The sequence below is a fragment of the Meleagris gallopavo genome, chromosome 19, assembly GCF_905368555.1.
Source record: "Meleagris gallopavo chromosome 19, MGAL_WU_HG_1.1, whole genome shotgun sequence".
Lineage (NCBI taxonomy): Eukaryota > Metazoa > Chordata > Aves > Galliformes > Phasianidae > Meleagris > Meleagris gallopavo.
Window position 1 is genome coordinate 10,092,052 of NC_139422.1, and position 18,095 is coordinate 10,110,146.

General features: G+C 34.7%; 2 protein-coding genes across 6 annotated transcripts in view; one reads left to right on the top strand and one right to left on the bottom strand.

Annotated features, from left to right (window-relative positions):
• RALGPS1 (Ral GEF with PH domain and SH3 binding motif 1) overlaps window positions 1–18,095 on the top strand; it is a 79,372-nt gene that overhangs the window by 9,549 nt on the left and 51,728 nt on the right. The window lies entirely within an intron of this gene.
• Window positions 702–18,081, bottom strand: ANGPTL2 (angiopoietin like 2). The gene is made up of 5 exons (XM_003211374.5): window positions 17,669–18,081; window positions 9,078–9,934; window positions 2,362–2,555; window positions 1,904–2,174; window positions 702–1,451 (listed from the first exon to the last, which is right to left on the bottom strand). Exons 2-5 carry the CDS (start codon window positions 9,883–9,885, stop codon window positions 1,252–1,254), a joined length of 1,473 nt encoding a protein of 490 aa, XP_003211422.1. The 5' UTR covers window positions 9,886–9,934; window positions 17,669–18,081; the 3' UTR covers window positions 702–1,251.

The window sequence follows — 18,095 nt, forward strand, 5'->3', positions numbered from 1 at the left end:
AAAGAAGTGATGAGGTAAAGAGGGAAAAGATGTGCAAACAGAACACCTAGTGTCTTGCAGGCTTACTAAAAGATGTACTGAATTTCCAGGAGCTTTTGCTTTCCCTCATACATGCATTCCTTAGCCTACATTTTTCATGGTAGTCTCTGTTTTGAAGGGGTGTTGTAACAATCTTTTAGAAACTTATCACAGAAGAATATTAGAATTATACCAGTCCATGTATCATAGTTGTTACTAAACTGTAAATATAGATGAATAAATCTGTATAATGATTTGACATCAATATTATTGTGAAATATGGCAAATAACTGTTCATGGCTACAGGTAACTTCGTTATATAACTTTTATCTTGTGGTTAAGAATATTAAATAGCTTATATATTGGTATCCCTTATTTGCCTGCAAAGTTGGATAATCAATTTTTATCCAGCCATTTCTGATCACAGAGCCTATACAGCAGGTAATGACTGAAGACTGGTGCAAAATATTGTCGCAGTTGTATAGAGTAGTGTAACACATTGGCAGTACAGCGTGTTATATCCATAGTAAATCTGGATTAGTTTACTTGTGCAGCTATTTCATTTGGTTAAAAAATAAAAAAAAAACATCTAAAATACTTGAATCAGATATGAATTCTGATTTATAGGAACAGATTGTTAAAATGCTCAGAGTGAAGGGGAAAGACTGGATTTATCACAACAGTTATATTCAAGTCATACAGTACTAATTTTATTAATGTAAATTAACAAAGATTAAATTAGAATAATCACACTACTGTACATACGCCAGCTACCTAGTTCAAAGGATATGATTTCCTGTGTCAAGTAGTTACTCATAATAATAATAAAACTCTTGCTGTACAGTTTTTAAATTGAGAATATTTATACATAATATAACATTCAAAAATATTTAAATGTTGTGGCAGTATTTTTAGCATCCAAATTTAATTTACAGGGAATAAAAAACAGAAAATCTATCTACAGTCTATCTCGCATGTCAATTCTAAAAGGCATAATATAACAGCTTTTAGTATAAAGAGGGGTTCTGAGTTTTATGTCACTTTCTTTTTTCTTCATCTTTTATTTTCCTGGAATGATTCTTGGAAACACAATATACAAGCCCTCACATTTTAGCAGTAAATGTACAATATCTTACATTCCTTATTTCTGAAAAGATAATTCCAGGTAATAAAAGTATAGCTTTACATGTTTTTTAAGACAGAATAAGAAAGCTAGCCAAGAGAAAAATTATTTCAGTGGAATGTGTTGGGGTTAGGTCTTATCATCATAACAACTTTCTTCAGTGAGTATGATCCCCCCCGGAATTCAGCCCAGTAAACGCCATCCTGATAACGACTGCGGTAGTGTCCGCCACGATACCAAACTCCATTGAGATTTGAATGAGCGCATGCGTTGTACCACCATCCTCCCTTTTGGTAATGAGCACAATTACCTGTAAAAGAGAGCTCAATTTCAGTCTCAGAAACAAGTATCTTATAGCAAGCAAAAAAGCTCAACAAAAAGCGCATTTTTTTTAACTATGTATTTATCAATGTGTGAACTGTGCAGTGTGTGCAAGGTGAACTGAGCCTTCATCAAGAACCATGTTCTGCAGACAGACTCGCTAGTGTTGCTCTCCTTTGCTGGAAAATCTGTTCCAGTATTGTCTCAAATAACCCTCATAATATGTTTTACAGACTCTTGTTTAATGTAATTTAATACGTATACAATAATGTTTCTGTGAGAATTTTTAATTCAATCAGTATAAGAGTTGGTTGACACATCAGTTTGTCAGTTTCTGCTTCATAAGTTAAATTCTCATTTTAAGAGTTGTCAGTTATTAAGTTTTATCTTTTGTGTACAGCCACAATTTATTACGCAAGAGACCAAAAGAGACCTTGTTACCTGTGTATACATCGTGGTCCCGGTCCAACGTGGTGAACTGTTTACCATTGTGCCAAGTGAAAGAGTCTCCTGCATTGCCATTGTAGCGTCCCAATCTCAGCTTGTAATACTCACTTTCTGGCTCCAGTCTGAAGCTAGCATACTCAGCAAATACTTTTCGACCTGACCAGTCTTCCATTGTTATGAGCAGTTTATAGTTGCCTTGATTTGTTAACCAATAAATATTTTCTAGGCCGAGCCAATATTCTCCATCTATATTACCAAATCCTTGCTACAAAGGAAGCAAGAGAAGCATGTTAGTACGCGTCTGCTTTATTGGTAAATCTGAATGTATTCTTAAGTGGATAGTAACCTCCTTTTTAAGTAAGCAGTTGGACAGACTCTAAACCCATCTTTTAAGTTACTTTACCGGTAACTTTTAGAGGGTAGAAGACATTAAACTTCTCACTTGTCCTAACCTTGTATGTCTCCCAGTTTCTGAAAAAGTTGACAGAACCATCCAGCCGTCTTTGAATGACTGTCCAGCCACCGGGGTCATGCCGCTGATCACACCAGACCTGCATAAGTCGGTTTGTGTTTTCTGGTTTTACAAGGTAGATGGAGCTTGTGTCATGGCCATCTTCTAATGCTTGTAGACAGTCTCTCCAGGGTCCTGTGTCAAAACAGTAAGAGTCTGCAGTCATAATGTGATTGAGTATAATTTAAATACAGAGCAGTATTTGAATTGTTAGCGTTTTTCTGTGCTTTTTAGAGTGTATTTTCTTCTGCTGACTAGCACATTTGTTGTTTGTGGCTTTTTTGTGTGTGTGTTATTGAAACTATGGTGTCCACTAAGTCTTTTGAGACATTTTACTGCATTGTAATATTATTGCTGGAATGTTTCACAATGAATTACTGATACTGGTAGATTCTTAAGGCAGCTGAATTCTAATAACGTTGGTTCTATTTTCCAAGAAACCAAATAGGAATTACTCTGTAGGTAAATATTAATATTTTAGAAAAGAGAATGATAAGAAGGAAGGATTGTCAGATTTCTCTTCTGAGCAGTCACTGTGAAGCATGTGTTGCTGCTAAAAGTATCTTCCTTTTAAAATTATTTCAGTTGATCTACTTTTTTTTTCGTAAATCATTGTCCAACACTGAAAGTGGAAGGGCTAACCTTGTACTTAGTAAATGAAGTAGTAATAAATTAGCTTCATGGAATTGTCACTGTTTTCTCTTGGTGGTGGTGGTGTTTTTTTTTTTTTTTGTCTTTTTAACAAAATCTGAAGTCAGTGTACCAGAAGACAATCCAGATTTTTGATCTGTGGCAATACTGTGTTCTTATTTCCTCTGTCATGCTCACAGATTGCAATTAGAGTATTCCTGCTAGGCTACTTCTCTATTTCTGTTGTGGCTAACTGTTCAGATTTCTGGAGATGCTTATGTAGATGCAGTATTCTGGGACACAGAGGTAGAAGGAGATAAGTGTAACGAGTGCTGGTAATTTATATTGCTCTTGTTTATTTTATCACTTTTAATCAGTCTTCCCGCTGTTGAAGTGTTAGAAATCAGATTTATTATGCATTTTTCACCCCTGCATCCTTATATTTAACCGAACAGAGTATGTTCTTTTCAAATTTGGTGACCCTGGCACAGGCTGTCTAGTGAAGCTGTGGATGTCCCATCCCTTGAAGTGTCTGAGGCCAAGCTGGATGGGGCTTTGGGCAGCCTGATCAGGTGCTGGGCAACCCAAGGAGGGAGTGTTGGAACTGGATCATCTTTAAGGTGCCATCCAACTCAGGTCATTATGTGATCCTCATCCTAACATGTTTTGTAAGCTTTTAGCTGTACCAAACAAGTCTAAGGAGCAGTTTTCTCAAACAGGCTATTGAAGTTTTACTTGGAATTCATATTTTGCTTAGTAGAATATTTAGTAAAATACAATTATAGTTATTTTGAACAATTTCTAGAGCTGGCCTTAGGTTACTTACTGGCTATTTACTGATTCTTCTACATAATTTCTTAGTATTGTGTACTTATTCAGTATTTTGCAGAAGTGATTAATCCAGATTGCCCTTTTTGTCATGAGTGAGAAGCAGGAACAAATAAAAACATGAAGTGAACAATTTATGAGTATTTGCGTTTAGAAGGTGAAATCCTTTTGCACAGAATCAAAACCAAGGGTTTTTGTTGGTTTTTTTTTTCAGTTGTTTAATAAATAGTTTAATTTATTTAAAGTTTTTATGTTTTCATGTATTTGTAGATTTTTTTTTTAATGTTATGCTTATCCATGGAGTTGAGTAAATTTCAGTTGTATTTTGAGTTCTGGAGCTCTGTACTTATCTACATACTACTTTATCAATTATTTTCTTGTGGGAGGTACTGAGCCAGCAGTAACAGATATTGCCATTATATGGGAGAGAAATAAAAGCAATTGTGTGAACTTCTTCACACTATATACACTTCTTCACGCTGTACACTTGCTTTCCCTGAAAAGTAAGAATGGTCTTCACTTGAAATACTGAGAGAATCCTGATTTTTTTCAGATCAGTAGTTTTGAAAAAGTCACTTCAAGGGAGCAAAGCAGACCTTTGAGATGTAGTACCTTTGTAATCAATATGTCTTTCAACAGAGAACACACATTTAACATCAGAAGTATTTTTGAGTGGATTTGTAGGATGGAGATGTGTAATGAGACTCTGCATTTATATTACATGAAGACTGTAGTAGTTTTTGATAACTGATAGTCTGACATCTTCAGTATGGCTTTGGACTTGCATCCATTTATGCTCACAGAAATGAAATCTGTCCGAAGATAAGTTGAGGAACATGAAGTACATTTAAAATATGTTTGTAAGTAACTTTGCTAACTCAGCATAATTACTTTTTCCAGCCATGTTGTTTTGTTTTGCATCTGCTTAATTTCTCTCCTCTGTAGTCATTAATTGTTTGGATTGTATTCAGTTGGATGAATGCACTTCTGGCAGTTAAACTGCTTGTTATTTTGCATTATTTAATTATTTGAGACCCGTACAATTTAATTATTAATGAGAAAGAGGATAAATCTTGCTATAAGTATTAACTCCCAGATAACTCCTACCTATCAATGAAAAGTGGATTCTGAAGACAAAACTTTTGTTCTTAAAAGAATTTTATATTAAAGTGGACAGAAAAGTTTCTCTAATCATATTCTATTCTTTGACTTTTAACTGGCGTAATTAAACGGTGCCAAACAGTATTTTTTTCATATGCTTTTCTAATATTCGTTTTAAAAATAAAAAGCAGAGTTGTATGACTTAATTGTATTTTGTCCTTTAAATTTTTCTATTCTTGGCCCGTTATTCATGAGCTGAAAGTGTTCTTCAGATTCATGTAATTCTGCTTTGCGCTATCTTCAGTCTGCAAAATGTTTCACTAAAATGAGTTATGTTTCAAACTTTTACAATTATCTGCCTTTGATAGAACACAGTAGTCATATGTCATGCTTAATAGGTAACTGGAAGCTTGGATTTATGTAGCTTTTAGTTAATTTAAAATCATTGATAGAAATGAAAGAGAATGCGAGATGTGTTTAGAAACAGAATTAACTCAGGAATACGAATCTGACTTTCTGTGCAGGTTATGTGGGTAATTAAATGTTGCTGATCTTTTGATACTTATTGCCCATCTCTTCCAAGGGGTTCCAGGATATTACATTTTTTTCATTATATTTTTAGGAACATTTGACATGGATAAATGTTTAAATGCTTATTATCTAAAATGGACTCAATACTTAAAATACTCTACAAAGTGAAATCACGAAAATGAGACATCTACAGTATTTGAAACTGTATTTCTTATGTCTTGATAGAAGAACATCTTCAGCCTGCTTTTTTTTTCCCCAAGTTGTTATATAATCCCAACTGAATTTAGAAGAAATGCAATATATGCCACTATCCATCTCTTCATTCTTCTATCTATGCTGTATAGATTACACTTATGCATATTGAAATTCCACTTGTAAAATTACAGTTATGGCTTCTAACTTTGTTGCATCTATCACTTTCTATGTGTTTTCTGCATACTCGATATGTTTTTTTGTCAAATACTGTATTTATCTTTTTTCTTTCAAATTAACCCTTCTGCCTTACTTTTTCTCTGTTAAGTAGTTATAGTGCTAAAAAGCAGTTCAGGTAGACAAAATAATGAATGTTAGTGGATTTATTATGGGAATGATTAACAGAGATATTATACATAGCTGTTTATAGGAATTCTCAGATCTTATGTTTCACTTAACAATCAGTTCTAGCCTGGAAAATAAATGTCATGTTGTCTGTAGATTTTTTTGTTTTGTTTTTTAATTGTATGATAATACAAGTTTCTTGCTAATTATTTCAAGTTACTTCCAACTACCTGCTTATCTGCTTGGAGAAGAGTGTACAAGGCTAAAAAAATAAATAAGACAAGGTTTTGGAATTTGTTGGGGACATCTTTTTCATAGATACATAAAATGGGAAATAGACCAAATAAAGAACAGGCTTTACTAAGTTTGAACCTATCAAGCAGGGATGAACTGATTGAAAATTTGAAATGGAAAGCAGTGAAGGCAGTCTTTAATCATGAAATAAGGAAGTCTGTAATTCTTAACAAAGAACAGTAGGATACTAACAAAGAAAATGAGTTCAAATACATCAAACTTCAGCAAATTCAGAAGAGTGTGTAGAGAAAATTATCTAAACAACGCAAAGAGCTTAGAAGTTCATTAAGAAGTATCTGCTGAGGACATTGCAGTGGATTTTTTCTGTTGTAGAAGGCTAAGGAAAACACAAAGTGATGTGGCTAGATCATTAACTTTCTAGTAGCATTGAAAACATGAAGAAAGCTTAAACAGAGTAGATGCTAGGATGATTGTTGATGCACAGTAATAAGTTTAAGATCAAGGGAAAAGATTGATCTGCTTCTTTGTGGTGGAGCAGACCGTTAACAGATTAAAATTAAGTGGCACCTAATACCTTTCTTCCATTTTGCTTTAGTTTTTATTGAGAGGGTCATGTGCTGTTAGATGTTTCACAGAATTAAGGAGCTTTAGCAACGACTGACAACTTGAGAAGTACAAAAAGGACTGGATAAAAATGTGGTCTTTTTTTTTTTTTTTTTTTTTTTCAATGACTGGACAGTTGTGGTGGGTTTTTTGCTTGCGTGGAGGTTTGGTGCAGCCTTTTTTCCCTTTTGTTTTTCCTAGTTCATTCCAGATGCCTATAGCGAACTGGATGAAGCATCCTTCTGGGCATTAATAGTGGTAGGGGCTTTGAGATATGTTTGGAAAATAGAGAACATTCTGGATGATGAGAAAGTATTAAAATGTTCCTTGTCCACCAAAAAGGTCGGGGAGAAGGGAGGAAGATACCCAGGCAAGTATCATGGAGTTCTACCATACTGCAAAGTGACCATGATTCAAAGTGTTTGTCTATGCAAAAAATGAAGATGCTGTATGAAGATAGATCAGCAAAGGTACTATGCATGTGAAATCTGTTCTGTTCTGCTGTGTGATACTACAGCCTCAGCTCAAGTTTGTTGAAGTTCTCTCCTGAACGTGATTCTTCATTTAGACTGTTAGAACATAGGTGGTGATGTGGGTAGTCTTTTGTGGAAGGCAGTTGGTTGTTACTGTAACATCTTGGTTAAGTAATCTTAGTTTACCTTTTTTCCCTGGCCTTGAGAAAGCTACTGAGATTTCTTTATAGTAAAAATAATAGTAATAAAAAAAATAGAATAGCTAGGACTTTAACTATTTTCCTTTTTATATGCTATTCATCTAAAGCAAACTGGTTCCATTACCAGCATCAACAAAAATGTATTTGTTTGTAAAATCGCAGAATCTTAAAATAGTTGTCTTAAAATGTTAAGGACTTAAAAACTTGAGAGTAAAAGCAAACGTAACTTATTTCTTTTTTAAGAAAGAATTAAAGTTTCAGGACAGTGAATTTATCTGCGCTAGGAATAAATAAAATACTATTTTTAAATTCTACTCTTGTCAGTTTTATTAATTCCCACGCTAAAAAATGTTTTAGCTGGAGCTGAGGTTTATAAGATAGTTGTAAACTCTGCAAATAAAGACGTAACAACAAAGACTGAAGCAACCATAAAATAGTTGTTTAAAATGAAGCCACCTATTACCATTTTGTGTTCTTGCGGAAAAAAAGCACAAGTAGGCAGAAAAATAAAAACTGTATTAGAATATCAGTTAAATAGGTTCTTAAATTGTTCATTCCAAAGTCTCGTTTGCTTCACTGGGAGTGTCTTCATTGATTTTGATTAGCTTTTTATTAACTCAAGTGGAATACTGTATCTAGATCTAAGGGCAGCTATTCAAAGGAATTTGAATACCAAATGTTACTTGAATTCAGACTGAAGTCTAAAACTTGTTTAACTCTCCAAATTCACTGTAATCTCTTAGACTGTTCCATTGTCTCATCCACCTACTCATATTTTCCACTTTCTGTTCCCTAATAAAAGCTTTGGAAACAAATCAAACTGATACTGTTAGCGTAAGTTTAGGAAAGTCAGTCTTTAACAATCTGAAATATGAAGCCTGTTGTATCGTGCAGATAGAACTGTGCCCAAAGAATCTTGTGCTAAAAGAAACAGTATTTTAAAAAGACCAGATGATTATCAGTTTATCAGCTACATTTACTTTTTCATACATTGTCAGTTTCTGAGGTATCCTGTCTCATATTGCACATTTTTTTAATATCATGTTTAATAATTTGCACCAGTAACAAATTTGGAAGCAGTTTAACTTCGTTTTTTACACAAGAGATGGCCTTACACCTTTCTATAACCTTAACTAACGATAATATAGTACTAACATAATGACTAAAGAAGTTCTGAGTGACTGTACTGAACTTCTTTTATGCTTAAAAGGAGCATATTAACACTTTTTGCCACAAAGTTCTAAAGTATTTTCATTATGTAGTAGCAACCACAAGTCTGATTGTCCAAGAAAGTGAAAGTCCAGTCGTACTGCAACATTTTAGGCTGTAAGTTCTCCCAAGGGGCTTTTGTCATTTGTACATCTGGTACAGTCAGCTGAATTTATGCAGACTGTGTCAGGTCTTAGAATCTCAATCAATTCAAAATCATTTATTTTGCTAAATATTTCCTACTCCTTATTCTTATAAATTAGTGAAGACATATCAGTAACATTACTTACCGGATGGTTTATCGGTTGAAGTGGGAATACTAGTAACTGCAGGCATGGTTGGTAAGGTAGGTGGCAGAACCTTTAAGTTTTGATCACTCTGAATCTCATTAGTAGATATCTGATTAATCATACGATTGTAAGTAGGAGGCTGGTACACTTTGCTTGGCGGCTGTGGAGTTTGTGGCAGAGGCTTTATGGATGGCATTCTTTGACAGTATTCTTCCAGCTGGTTAATTATTACTGACTGATTATTTGCAATTGACATTAAATGTTGATACTTGTACTCTAAGTCTTTGTATTTGTTTGCAAGCTGCAGCATGTCTGCAGTTTGATTCAAAATCTTATTCTCGAGTTGGGAAAGTTCCAGGGCATTGTCCCGTTTTCGGATAATTTCATGTAATAATTGCATATAGAGTTGTGTGACACGAGAGTTCATATTTCTGCTCTCTTTTCTTAAGAGCTTGACCTCATTAACAATCCCACCATCTACTTCAACCAGTTGTTGAAGAGTTTCTATTTGTCTCTTTTGTTTAAGGAGTTCATTGTTAAGTAACTGTAATTCTTGTTTATTTACCCTGTTTTCAAGGAGAACCTCAGGTTCCTTAGAATTCACACAAATGGCACCTGTCACTCTCTGTTGAGGTACAATAAAGGTGTAAGTACATTTGTCCTGTGGATCACTGGAACGCTTGTATCTGTTCATATAAATGAACTCTTGTTCTCTTTCCTCATCATTGTCTTCAAATTCTTGTGTTTTGCTAGCAGCAGTTCCTACAGCAGCTATGAGCATTAAACAGATGAATTTTGTTGTCATCATGATCCTCTATTTCTGGTCAAATATTCTTCTGCAAAGAACTTCATAAAATCTGTTTTAAAATAAATTTAATGTAAGTAACAAATTGGAAATTCAGTCCATGCTTAAAAAAGAAAATAATAATAATTTGTTCTATAACTTAACATACAGTATAATATTGCATAATAATTAATTTGACTATGAACAGATGAGGTAATTTTCTTGTCCAGTACAAGTTCATGTCAGCTAGAGGGAACGTCATCAGAACTGAGATATTTTGCTATCCTGAGAACTACAGCAGTTAATAGTTGCCAATTTATCTAAAGCCTGTGAAGAATCACAAAACATTAAGTTTGAAATACCAGTCTTTGAAGAGTCCTTACTTCCAAGCAAGTACCACAAAAGTTTCCAAGATTGGCGTTTTCATTTAAATATATACATGTATTAAATATATAATAAAATACATTTTAATTTCCTAGACCTACAAATATAGCTCTTAAATGTAAACAAAAAGTAGGTAAATCTGTTCGAAGTTGTAAAAATATTAAAGAGCTCATTTGCAATATTTTATAACTGCAGAGAGTATTGCTTAGGTGAAATACTACAATTTTAGTTTGGTCAGCTGTATTGAACTTTACAATAAAAATGAGGGGGGAAAAAAGTAGAAAAAATTGCACTAGTCCTTAATTAAAACCTCTACCAAATACCTAGTAGAATCTCTTGTTTTTTCCAGACTAGTAATTAGTAATTGATAACTAAAATTTGTGTTTATTGTCTTTTGCATAAATTTACATTTATTCTGGCTCACTGGAATCACTGTCTTTGCACTCAGCCTGATTTTAATGGTCTCTCCTTTCGAAGGGGAGAAATGCATTTAGATGCACATGGGGGACAAAGATGACCCACAGCTAATTAAATCAGCTGCTAGTGTTTACTGACATACTGCTGTAGGTCTATTATGATGAAATTATGCTAACTTCTTTTCTATGAGCAGTTTAATGTTTAAGGTGAAAATTTGAGGCCATCTCACAATCTTTTAAAAATACAACTCAATACTACAGGTTCATAGGCAGCAGTCTTCCAGGAAGTGTGAACTTGGCACTAGTGCTACTACCACGAGTGTGAACATTCTCTTATCAGCTGCATAAATAGATATCATATATTTCGAATAGCTTGGTTAATTTTAGCATTTGTATGTGTGTGTATATACATATATTCTATTTTATACATGTATATATCTCATAGGAACCCCAAGGTTGTAAAAGACCTCCAAGATCATCTACTCCAACTGTCCATCTCCCACCAATATTCCTCCACTAAACCATGTTCTTTAGTACCACATTTAGATGTTTCTTCAGCACCTCCAGAGACAGTGACTCCATAACCTCACCCTCACTGATATCTCATTTCAGTGCCTTACCACACTTTTGGAGATATTTTTCCTAATATCCAACTTGAACCTCTCCTTGTGCAACTTGAGACCATTCCCTCTGCTCCTATTGGTGTTATCTGGGAGAAGAGGTCAGCCCCACACCTTGCTGCAACCTCCTTTCAAGGAGCTGTAGAGGGCAGTAAGGTCTCCCCTGAGCCTTCCCTTCTCCAGACTAAACAATCCCAGCTCACTCAAGCACTCCTCATAAGACTTATTGAGGGGTCTGGAGCACAGCTTCAGAACCTCGATGTCTTATACTGAGGGGCCCAAGACTGACTACAGTACTTGAGGTGCAGCCTCACCAGAACTGAGTACAGAGGGATGATCACCTACCTCCCTGCTCTTGGTGGCAGCACTAATTTTTGATACAAGCTAGGATACCATTGGCCTTCTTGGCCATCTGGACATGCTGCTGTCTCCTGTTTAGTTGAGTGTTGACCAACATGCCCATGTTCATTTCTTCCACAGTCTTCCAGCAGGCTCTAAGCCTGAAGCATTACCTGGAGTATTGTATTTCTATACAGATGGGCTGTTACTGCAAATGTCTCTGGCATAGTAGGTGTAAAATGGACTTTGTTTCGGTGTTTGAATTGAAATACCTTTCTTTCCCTCAAAAAATGCAACTATTCTGACCTGCTGAAAGGATTTGTTTTTTGAGAATAGTTTAAGAAAAAAATGGAATAGAGTTAATTTGCCTCCTCTTAACATTTCAGAGTCATTCAAAATGAAGATAACTGTCAGTCAATGACATCAGCATGATCACAGCATGCTAAAATGCTTCTCTCTCTCATGATCTTGTCTGCATGTCACATTTTTCTAAGGTGCTCTTCCTATAAAAGAAAATGTTGGAAGTAAAAGTACACTTGTAAGAGAATGCTTCACAAACAGAACAAGCAGAAATGTTCTGTTTTCATGTCTTCTGCCAGCAGACTGTTTATGAAACAATGCGATGTCTTTCATTGTTTCTATTTGTTGATTTGAGGGGAAAAAAAATTAAAAGTTCAGAATGAAGACTATTTGTTCCATATTATGATTGGCTGTATCAGATAAATAGCTTTTCCTCGTAGTTAGATTCAAACGAACTTCATAATTAATGTGCTTGTTTGCAAAATTCTGAATGATGAGTCTTTTAGGGAGGAAAAAAGCTTGCTAAGGTTAATGGGGAGGGTAGCAAGATAAGCACTTCTAAGGAACGTATTAATGTTTTTGAGTTGCTTCCTCTTTTTTTGAGACTATGAAATTCATAGGACATCAGGATTCCTTCTCGTGAGAGACAGTGATCTTACTTATTACATGTCTAGCACGCTAGCTTTCTATTTTCTTCTGCTGTATTATGCAAAGTAATTGCCTGTACTCTTTTGTCCTTAACTAGTGCTGCTTCTTGCTGATAATTCATTTCTTCCTGTTTTTCTGGCTAAGTCCCGCTCTTTCTCTCTCTCCTTCCTATCAACTTTTCTGCACTGGCCTAGGAGGAAACTGTATGATTGGAATCATGTTCATCACCAGTGCAAAATCCCTCTTAGTTTGCAGATTTTCAACTTTGCCATTGCACAAGAGGGCATTATATACAGGCATGCTTAGAGGTTTGGTGCAAATTTTCTTTGCTGGAAATGTCTTTCTCTTATCAGAACTTCTCCAGCAAACAAGCATGCAATCAAAAACAGGAGAAGTGAAAGAATCACTCTTAGGAAAGGGATGTGCAGTTCTAATTAATAATACAATAGAACTTCTAATTAGAAAAGCTAAGAGAAGTGTAAGCAATTTCACATTTAGATTCTGGCAGCTCAGTAGTTGTGTCCTCCTCAAAACACTGTTTTAGCAGAGTTGAGTTGGTACACTGCCAAGCTCATACTAGCGCAGATGCAACTAAGGTTAGTTTTGTTGATGGTTACCATACTTGGTAGGATTTATTACTCAGATGAAAACTTTGTTTGTTTGTTTTTACCTGTATAACTGCACCTGTACAAAAACTTCTGGCAGCACTACTGTGTTTTATGTTAACTAGGAGCTAAGTGTTTTGGTGATATTTCAAGTTGTAGACCAAATGTTGGTCTACTTATGTATATAGCTGAAAGAAGGTAACAGTGAGTTGGTTTGTTTTCTCATTCATTGTTTGCTCAACTGAGGATGTTTCGTGACCTGCTGAAAAAAGGAAACAAACTTTCTGAAATAGTTATTGAATGCTATAATGCTATAGCTTTTGATTTTTTTTTCCTGTCTTTTAAATGGAAAAAGCAAATAAAATCATTATTTGGCTTTGCTTGGAAATGATTGCTTGTTCTGTACTCTGTCATACTTGAAGAAATTTTGGTTAGTCAAAGTATATATTACTTTCTGATTGCTATGAATTTATTGAAACTTACAGATTATATTTCAATGAGAGTTAAGTATTTTACCATCTGAAATTAACAGCTGCTTCTCATCTTGGACTTCATTACTGCCACAGTCCTGAAATGGTGAAGTTAAAAATATTTCTGTTTGCAAAGTATTACTGTTTGACAAATGTTCAGAGTTGTTTTTCTTTTTTAAATTGGCTTACCTTAAAAGAAAGTGTGAAAGGTAGTAATGTCAACAGTGTGAGTCTTTAAGCTATTGCAGAATGTGCACTTAATTGTAGACATTCCAGCATGTGTACTTTTTTTCCGCTGTTTATTCTGATTTCAGTTGTCTGAAGTAGACACACACATTTGTATTCAATAATTTCTTTTAAGTCTTTCTGAAATATTTCACCTATCTATGTGAGTTTCGTGTGAAAATGAGAGTGAGTGTATATATCTATGAGATGAAAAGTATGACTTGGAATAACATAATAAGGCATAACCGTTTTTTAAAATTCCACCAGTAACCCATCAGTGCTATAGCTGTTCTCTCTTGATGTATTTTTTTAAATAAAATGGACATTTGCAGTGTAACTCTGGAAAGAAAAGGTTTTATGAAAGCCTCTGTATGTATTATCAGTACTTTTGCTCATAGGTCTCAAGTAGTCCTGTAATGTTATTTCAGCTATTGAGAGATTGACCTCTTATCTCAGAAAGTCTGTAGTGTTCTTTTAATACCTACACATTGTGATCCACAAAAACGCAGAGGAAACAGGAAAACCAGTGAATGGTGACTAAGCAGGGAAATCAATTTTCCTTTATTTTGGATTATGAGTCAGTTCAAGGAGGAAATGTTTTGACATTTAAGGAAGACATCACCTGTAATATAGCATTTTTAAGAAATACTATAGCAAAATAATGAGCTCTGTAAATCCTGCGTTGAAGACCTTCCCTTAGACAAATATGGAAAAGAATTGACTGAATTTCATATCAAAATATAAATTTAATCAGCATGTAATTCCTTCTACAGATAGAGTACTTAAAGGAATCAGTAGGCTAAAAGCATTTCAAGTGCTTCTTGCTGCTGTTCCTGTTTTTCTCTATATAGTAAACTGTTATTAAGCTAAAGGACTGTAGGTATGCAAATATCAGGCACTAAGGTATATAAATGTAGCTTCTGTCCAAATGATAAGTGACACTGTATCTACTCTTGGAGAGTGCTTTATGTAAAGGGATTTATAGGGAATTCAGTAACCACTGTTATATGTTTATTCAATACTGTGTAGTTAACTTTACTGCAAAGATAATCTAATTAAAACACTTAACCAATTTGGTTTGAGGAGCTAATACTTAAGATTTTGTCATATGATGAAGATGGTGATTTTTTTTTTAAATGTTTTTAATGGTTTGTATATTGCAATTCAGGACCCAAGGATGCAGTTCTTGTTTATCAGGTTTCAGTTATGATAGTCATTATAAAGAAGGTAGTTTTCTACCTGAATTTTACACTTAAGCAGGAGTGTTTGTAACTGTCATAGCAAAATAAAATTCCCCATTTAACTTACGACTTTTAATAACAACTGTTCTTAAAAACTAGTTGCTACCATCTTCCCTCGCTGCTATTCAATTTCCTTAAGAAGGCAGAGTACATACATCATACTTACAAAATTAGTTTCAGAGTTCAGACTTTTATTATTTCTTGTCACCTTTTCTTTTTGGGTGACTGGCAGGGTTCGACATGGCTTTAGTTTCCTTAAAGAATTAAAGAGTGGGCAGATGGGATTTGACGCTGTAAATTTATTCCTGAGTCAGATCAGGATGAACAATTCACAGGACTTACAGTGCAGACTGAACTGCTGAGTTTACGTGCAGGTCTGACATGTCAGAGCTGAATGTACTGATACATCAAAGCTTTTTAGAAGTATCCAGATAAATGGAAAAAAAAATATATATGTGAAAGATGACATGCTTGCTATTTGCACACTGCTAGTATTTTCTGAGATTTCACTGTATGGTTGTTTTGACTTAAAGGAAAAAAAAAAAGTTGCAGTTACCCTACATACAGATGAGTTTGATTTGCTTCATTAGTACACACTGTGACAAAATTCAGTTCTGTCAGCTAATCAGTATTTTTTTTTTGTATATCGGTCATATTTAGTGTGCTGAGGTTAGCAGTCATTTGGAGGGCTGGCTTTCCCTACACACACTACATGCTGTGTGATATTGTGTGTGGTTTCCTCAAGAATTTAGATGCATGAATGAATGCATAGTTACAAAAGATGTAGTACTAGATCTTATAGCATTTTTGCTTGAAAAGATAAGCTATCTGACCTGATTGTATGTTGACAAATAATTTGAGATGTTTATTCTAGAGAAGAAACATGAAAAACTAACAACAGATCTTCACTGTTTCTTTAATGCTTTTGTGTTTGATGTTGAAAGGGTTTGAAGGATTGAATTATATTAATCTATCAATTTTTCATATAGTCTTCATCTTCGATGTGATTACTTCATTTTTGCTGTATTTGAAGGGGAAGGGACTTCCATCAATACTGCTTTTAGTTCAGAATTAACTCCTACAGTTGATTTTTTTTTTTTTTTTCAATGAAAATTACTACTGTACAAAAACCAGAACGCTATATTTTTCAGTTTGGTAAAAGCACAACAGTATGCATGCCACGTGTATTAGGAAAAGTTTTAAGGTTTGATGGAAGTATAATAGGGATAGGAAAGGGCTGACACGTAGTGGCATGCAGTTTCAGTTACAGAAAGGTGATGTAAAAGGAAGTTTAACTCCAAGTTTATTGGGTGGAGTGATTTTTGGTTTTTTGTTACTAGTTAGTTGCTTCCATTCTAAGCCATGCCACGCTTCTGACAGAAACCTATTAGTTGCTTTAGAAGCTTTCACTGTAATGCATTCTGTACTTTCCATGCTTAGCTTTTTTTGTCCATTTAAATTTGTGTTAAAATCTTGGTTCAAAAAACTAGTTCATTATTCTTAAAAGAAGGATTTTAGTCACTGACGGGAATGGATTCGTAACAAAATGCTTTAGAATGACAGTGTCTTCCTGTAGCACTTTTGTTTTGAAATAGTACCAGCTTCTGCAAGAAACTTCATAAAATTATATATCCTTTGCTGCCATGTAACTTTTGCAAGTTTTTGGCAAAAAAAAAATAAGGCTTTTTTTAGTTACAAGAAGCATAGATTTTCTTTTGGGATTACCCAAAAGGAATTTCAGTCATTGTTAGTGGATTGTTCTTTGTGCTTTACTAGAGTTCTGTTCTAGACTCAGAATGGAGTTACTGAGAGCACTGCATTTGTTATTACTTCCTTTAGCAGCGGCCTCACCTTATTTTCACTTAATCCGATCACCAGCAAAAAGTATTCAGTGTGTGCACATAGATGTACACTTAGTACATAATAGTCCTTAAACAGATTCATATTTTTGTAAATGTGAACCTTTTTGCTCACGAAAAGTAGTTGGATCACACAGAAAATTTTTACATAAAAATACAGTTGCTATATTGCTTTTTTTTTTAATTGAACTTTACTTTGTAGACTCTTCAAAGTTCCAAGAACTGTTGTGTCTCTTTGATCAGGCGTAAGTATGTGAAAGAATGCAGATTTCATCATTTTTAATACTAGCAGCCCGTTACAAAAGTTACTATAGAAATCAGAATGTCCTAAAAAGTTTGCTGAGAGACGTGCTGCATTCAAAAGCTTTTGCAGCCAGTTTGAAGCACTAAGCCTAAAATAACATGCAGAATTAAATAAGGTAAGATAAATGTCATATTCAAGAAAATAATAGCAATGTAGCTTTTCAGTGCTTGGTTTCATAAAATCTCTCAATTATTTCCACAATGAAATCTGCATGTGCTCATTCTTATTTTGTGAAAATGGAAGAAAAGAGGTTTGTTGCTAGTACTAGAAAGTAGTAGTGTAATGTCTTTGAAAAGCCTTCATTCGCTCACATGCAAACAAATCAGTCTTCGGACACTCAGCATACAAAAACCCTGCATATTTTAGATTTAATCCATTGGTACTATGCATTCTTACCCTGCCTCCTTAGTTGTCTTTCTTCTGTCCTTAGCGAGCTTTCATCAAAGCTGATCAGAACCGCTCGTCCGCAGGAGCCGTGACATCTCACTTGGCTGTTGGTATCAAACACACAACTCTTCTGTGACGGTAGCCTGAAGTCTATAGCTGAATAGCTTTATGTGCTGCGCTGAAGTTGAATAAGCAAATATCTAGACGTTCTACAAAAATATTCCCTCTTCTGTTTTTTTTTTTTAAAGATTTTTCATAGCTTGGCCATGTGTCTGCACAGTATTACTGTTGAGACACAGGCTTCCTTTTGGTAGGAGAGAACTCGGCATTCTGGTTTTAAAATCGTGAGTTCATCATTTCTTGCAAGGCTGAAGCAGCCTTATTTGAACTTCAGTTCCTTTGTGGGAGACTTACATCTGGGGGGGGGGAAGCACGC

Bases quoted from the DNA above. Each gene is read 5' to 3' on its own strand.
- ANGPTL2 (XM_003211374.5), bottom strand. From the start codon at position 9,885: ATGATGACAACAAAATTCATCTGTTTAATGCTCATAGCTGCTGTAGGA. The intron at 2,556-9,077 runs GTAAGTAATGTT...GTTTTGACACAG, and splicing joins TTCAACCGATAAACCATCCG to GACCCTGGAGAGACTGTCTA. The intron at 2,175-2,361 runs GTTAGGACAAGT...CTTCCTTTGTAG, and splicing joins GAAACTGGGAGACATACAAG to CAAGGATTTGGTAATATAGA.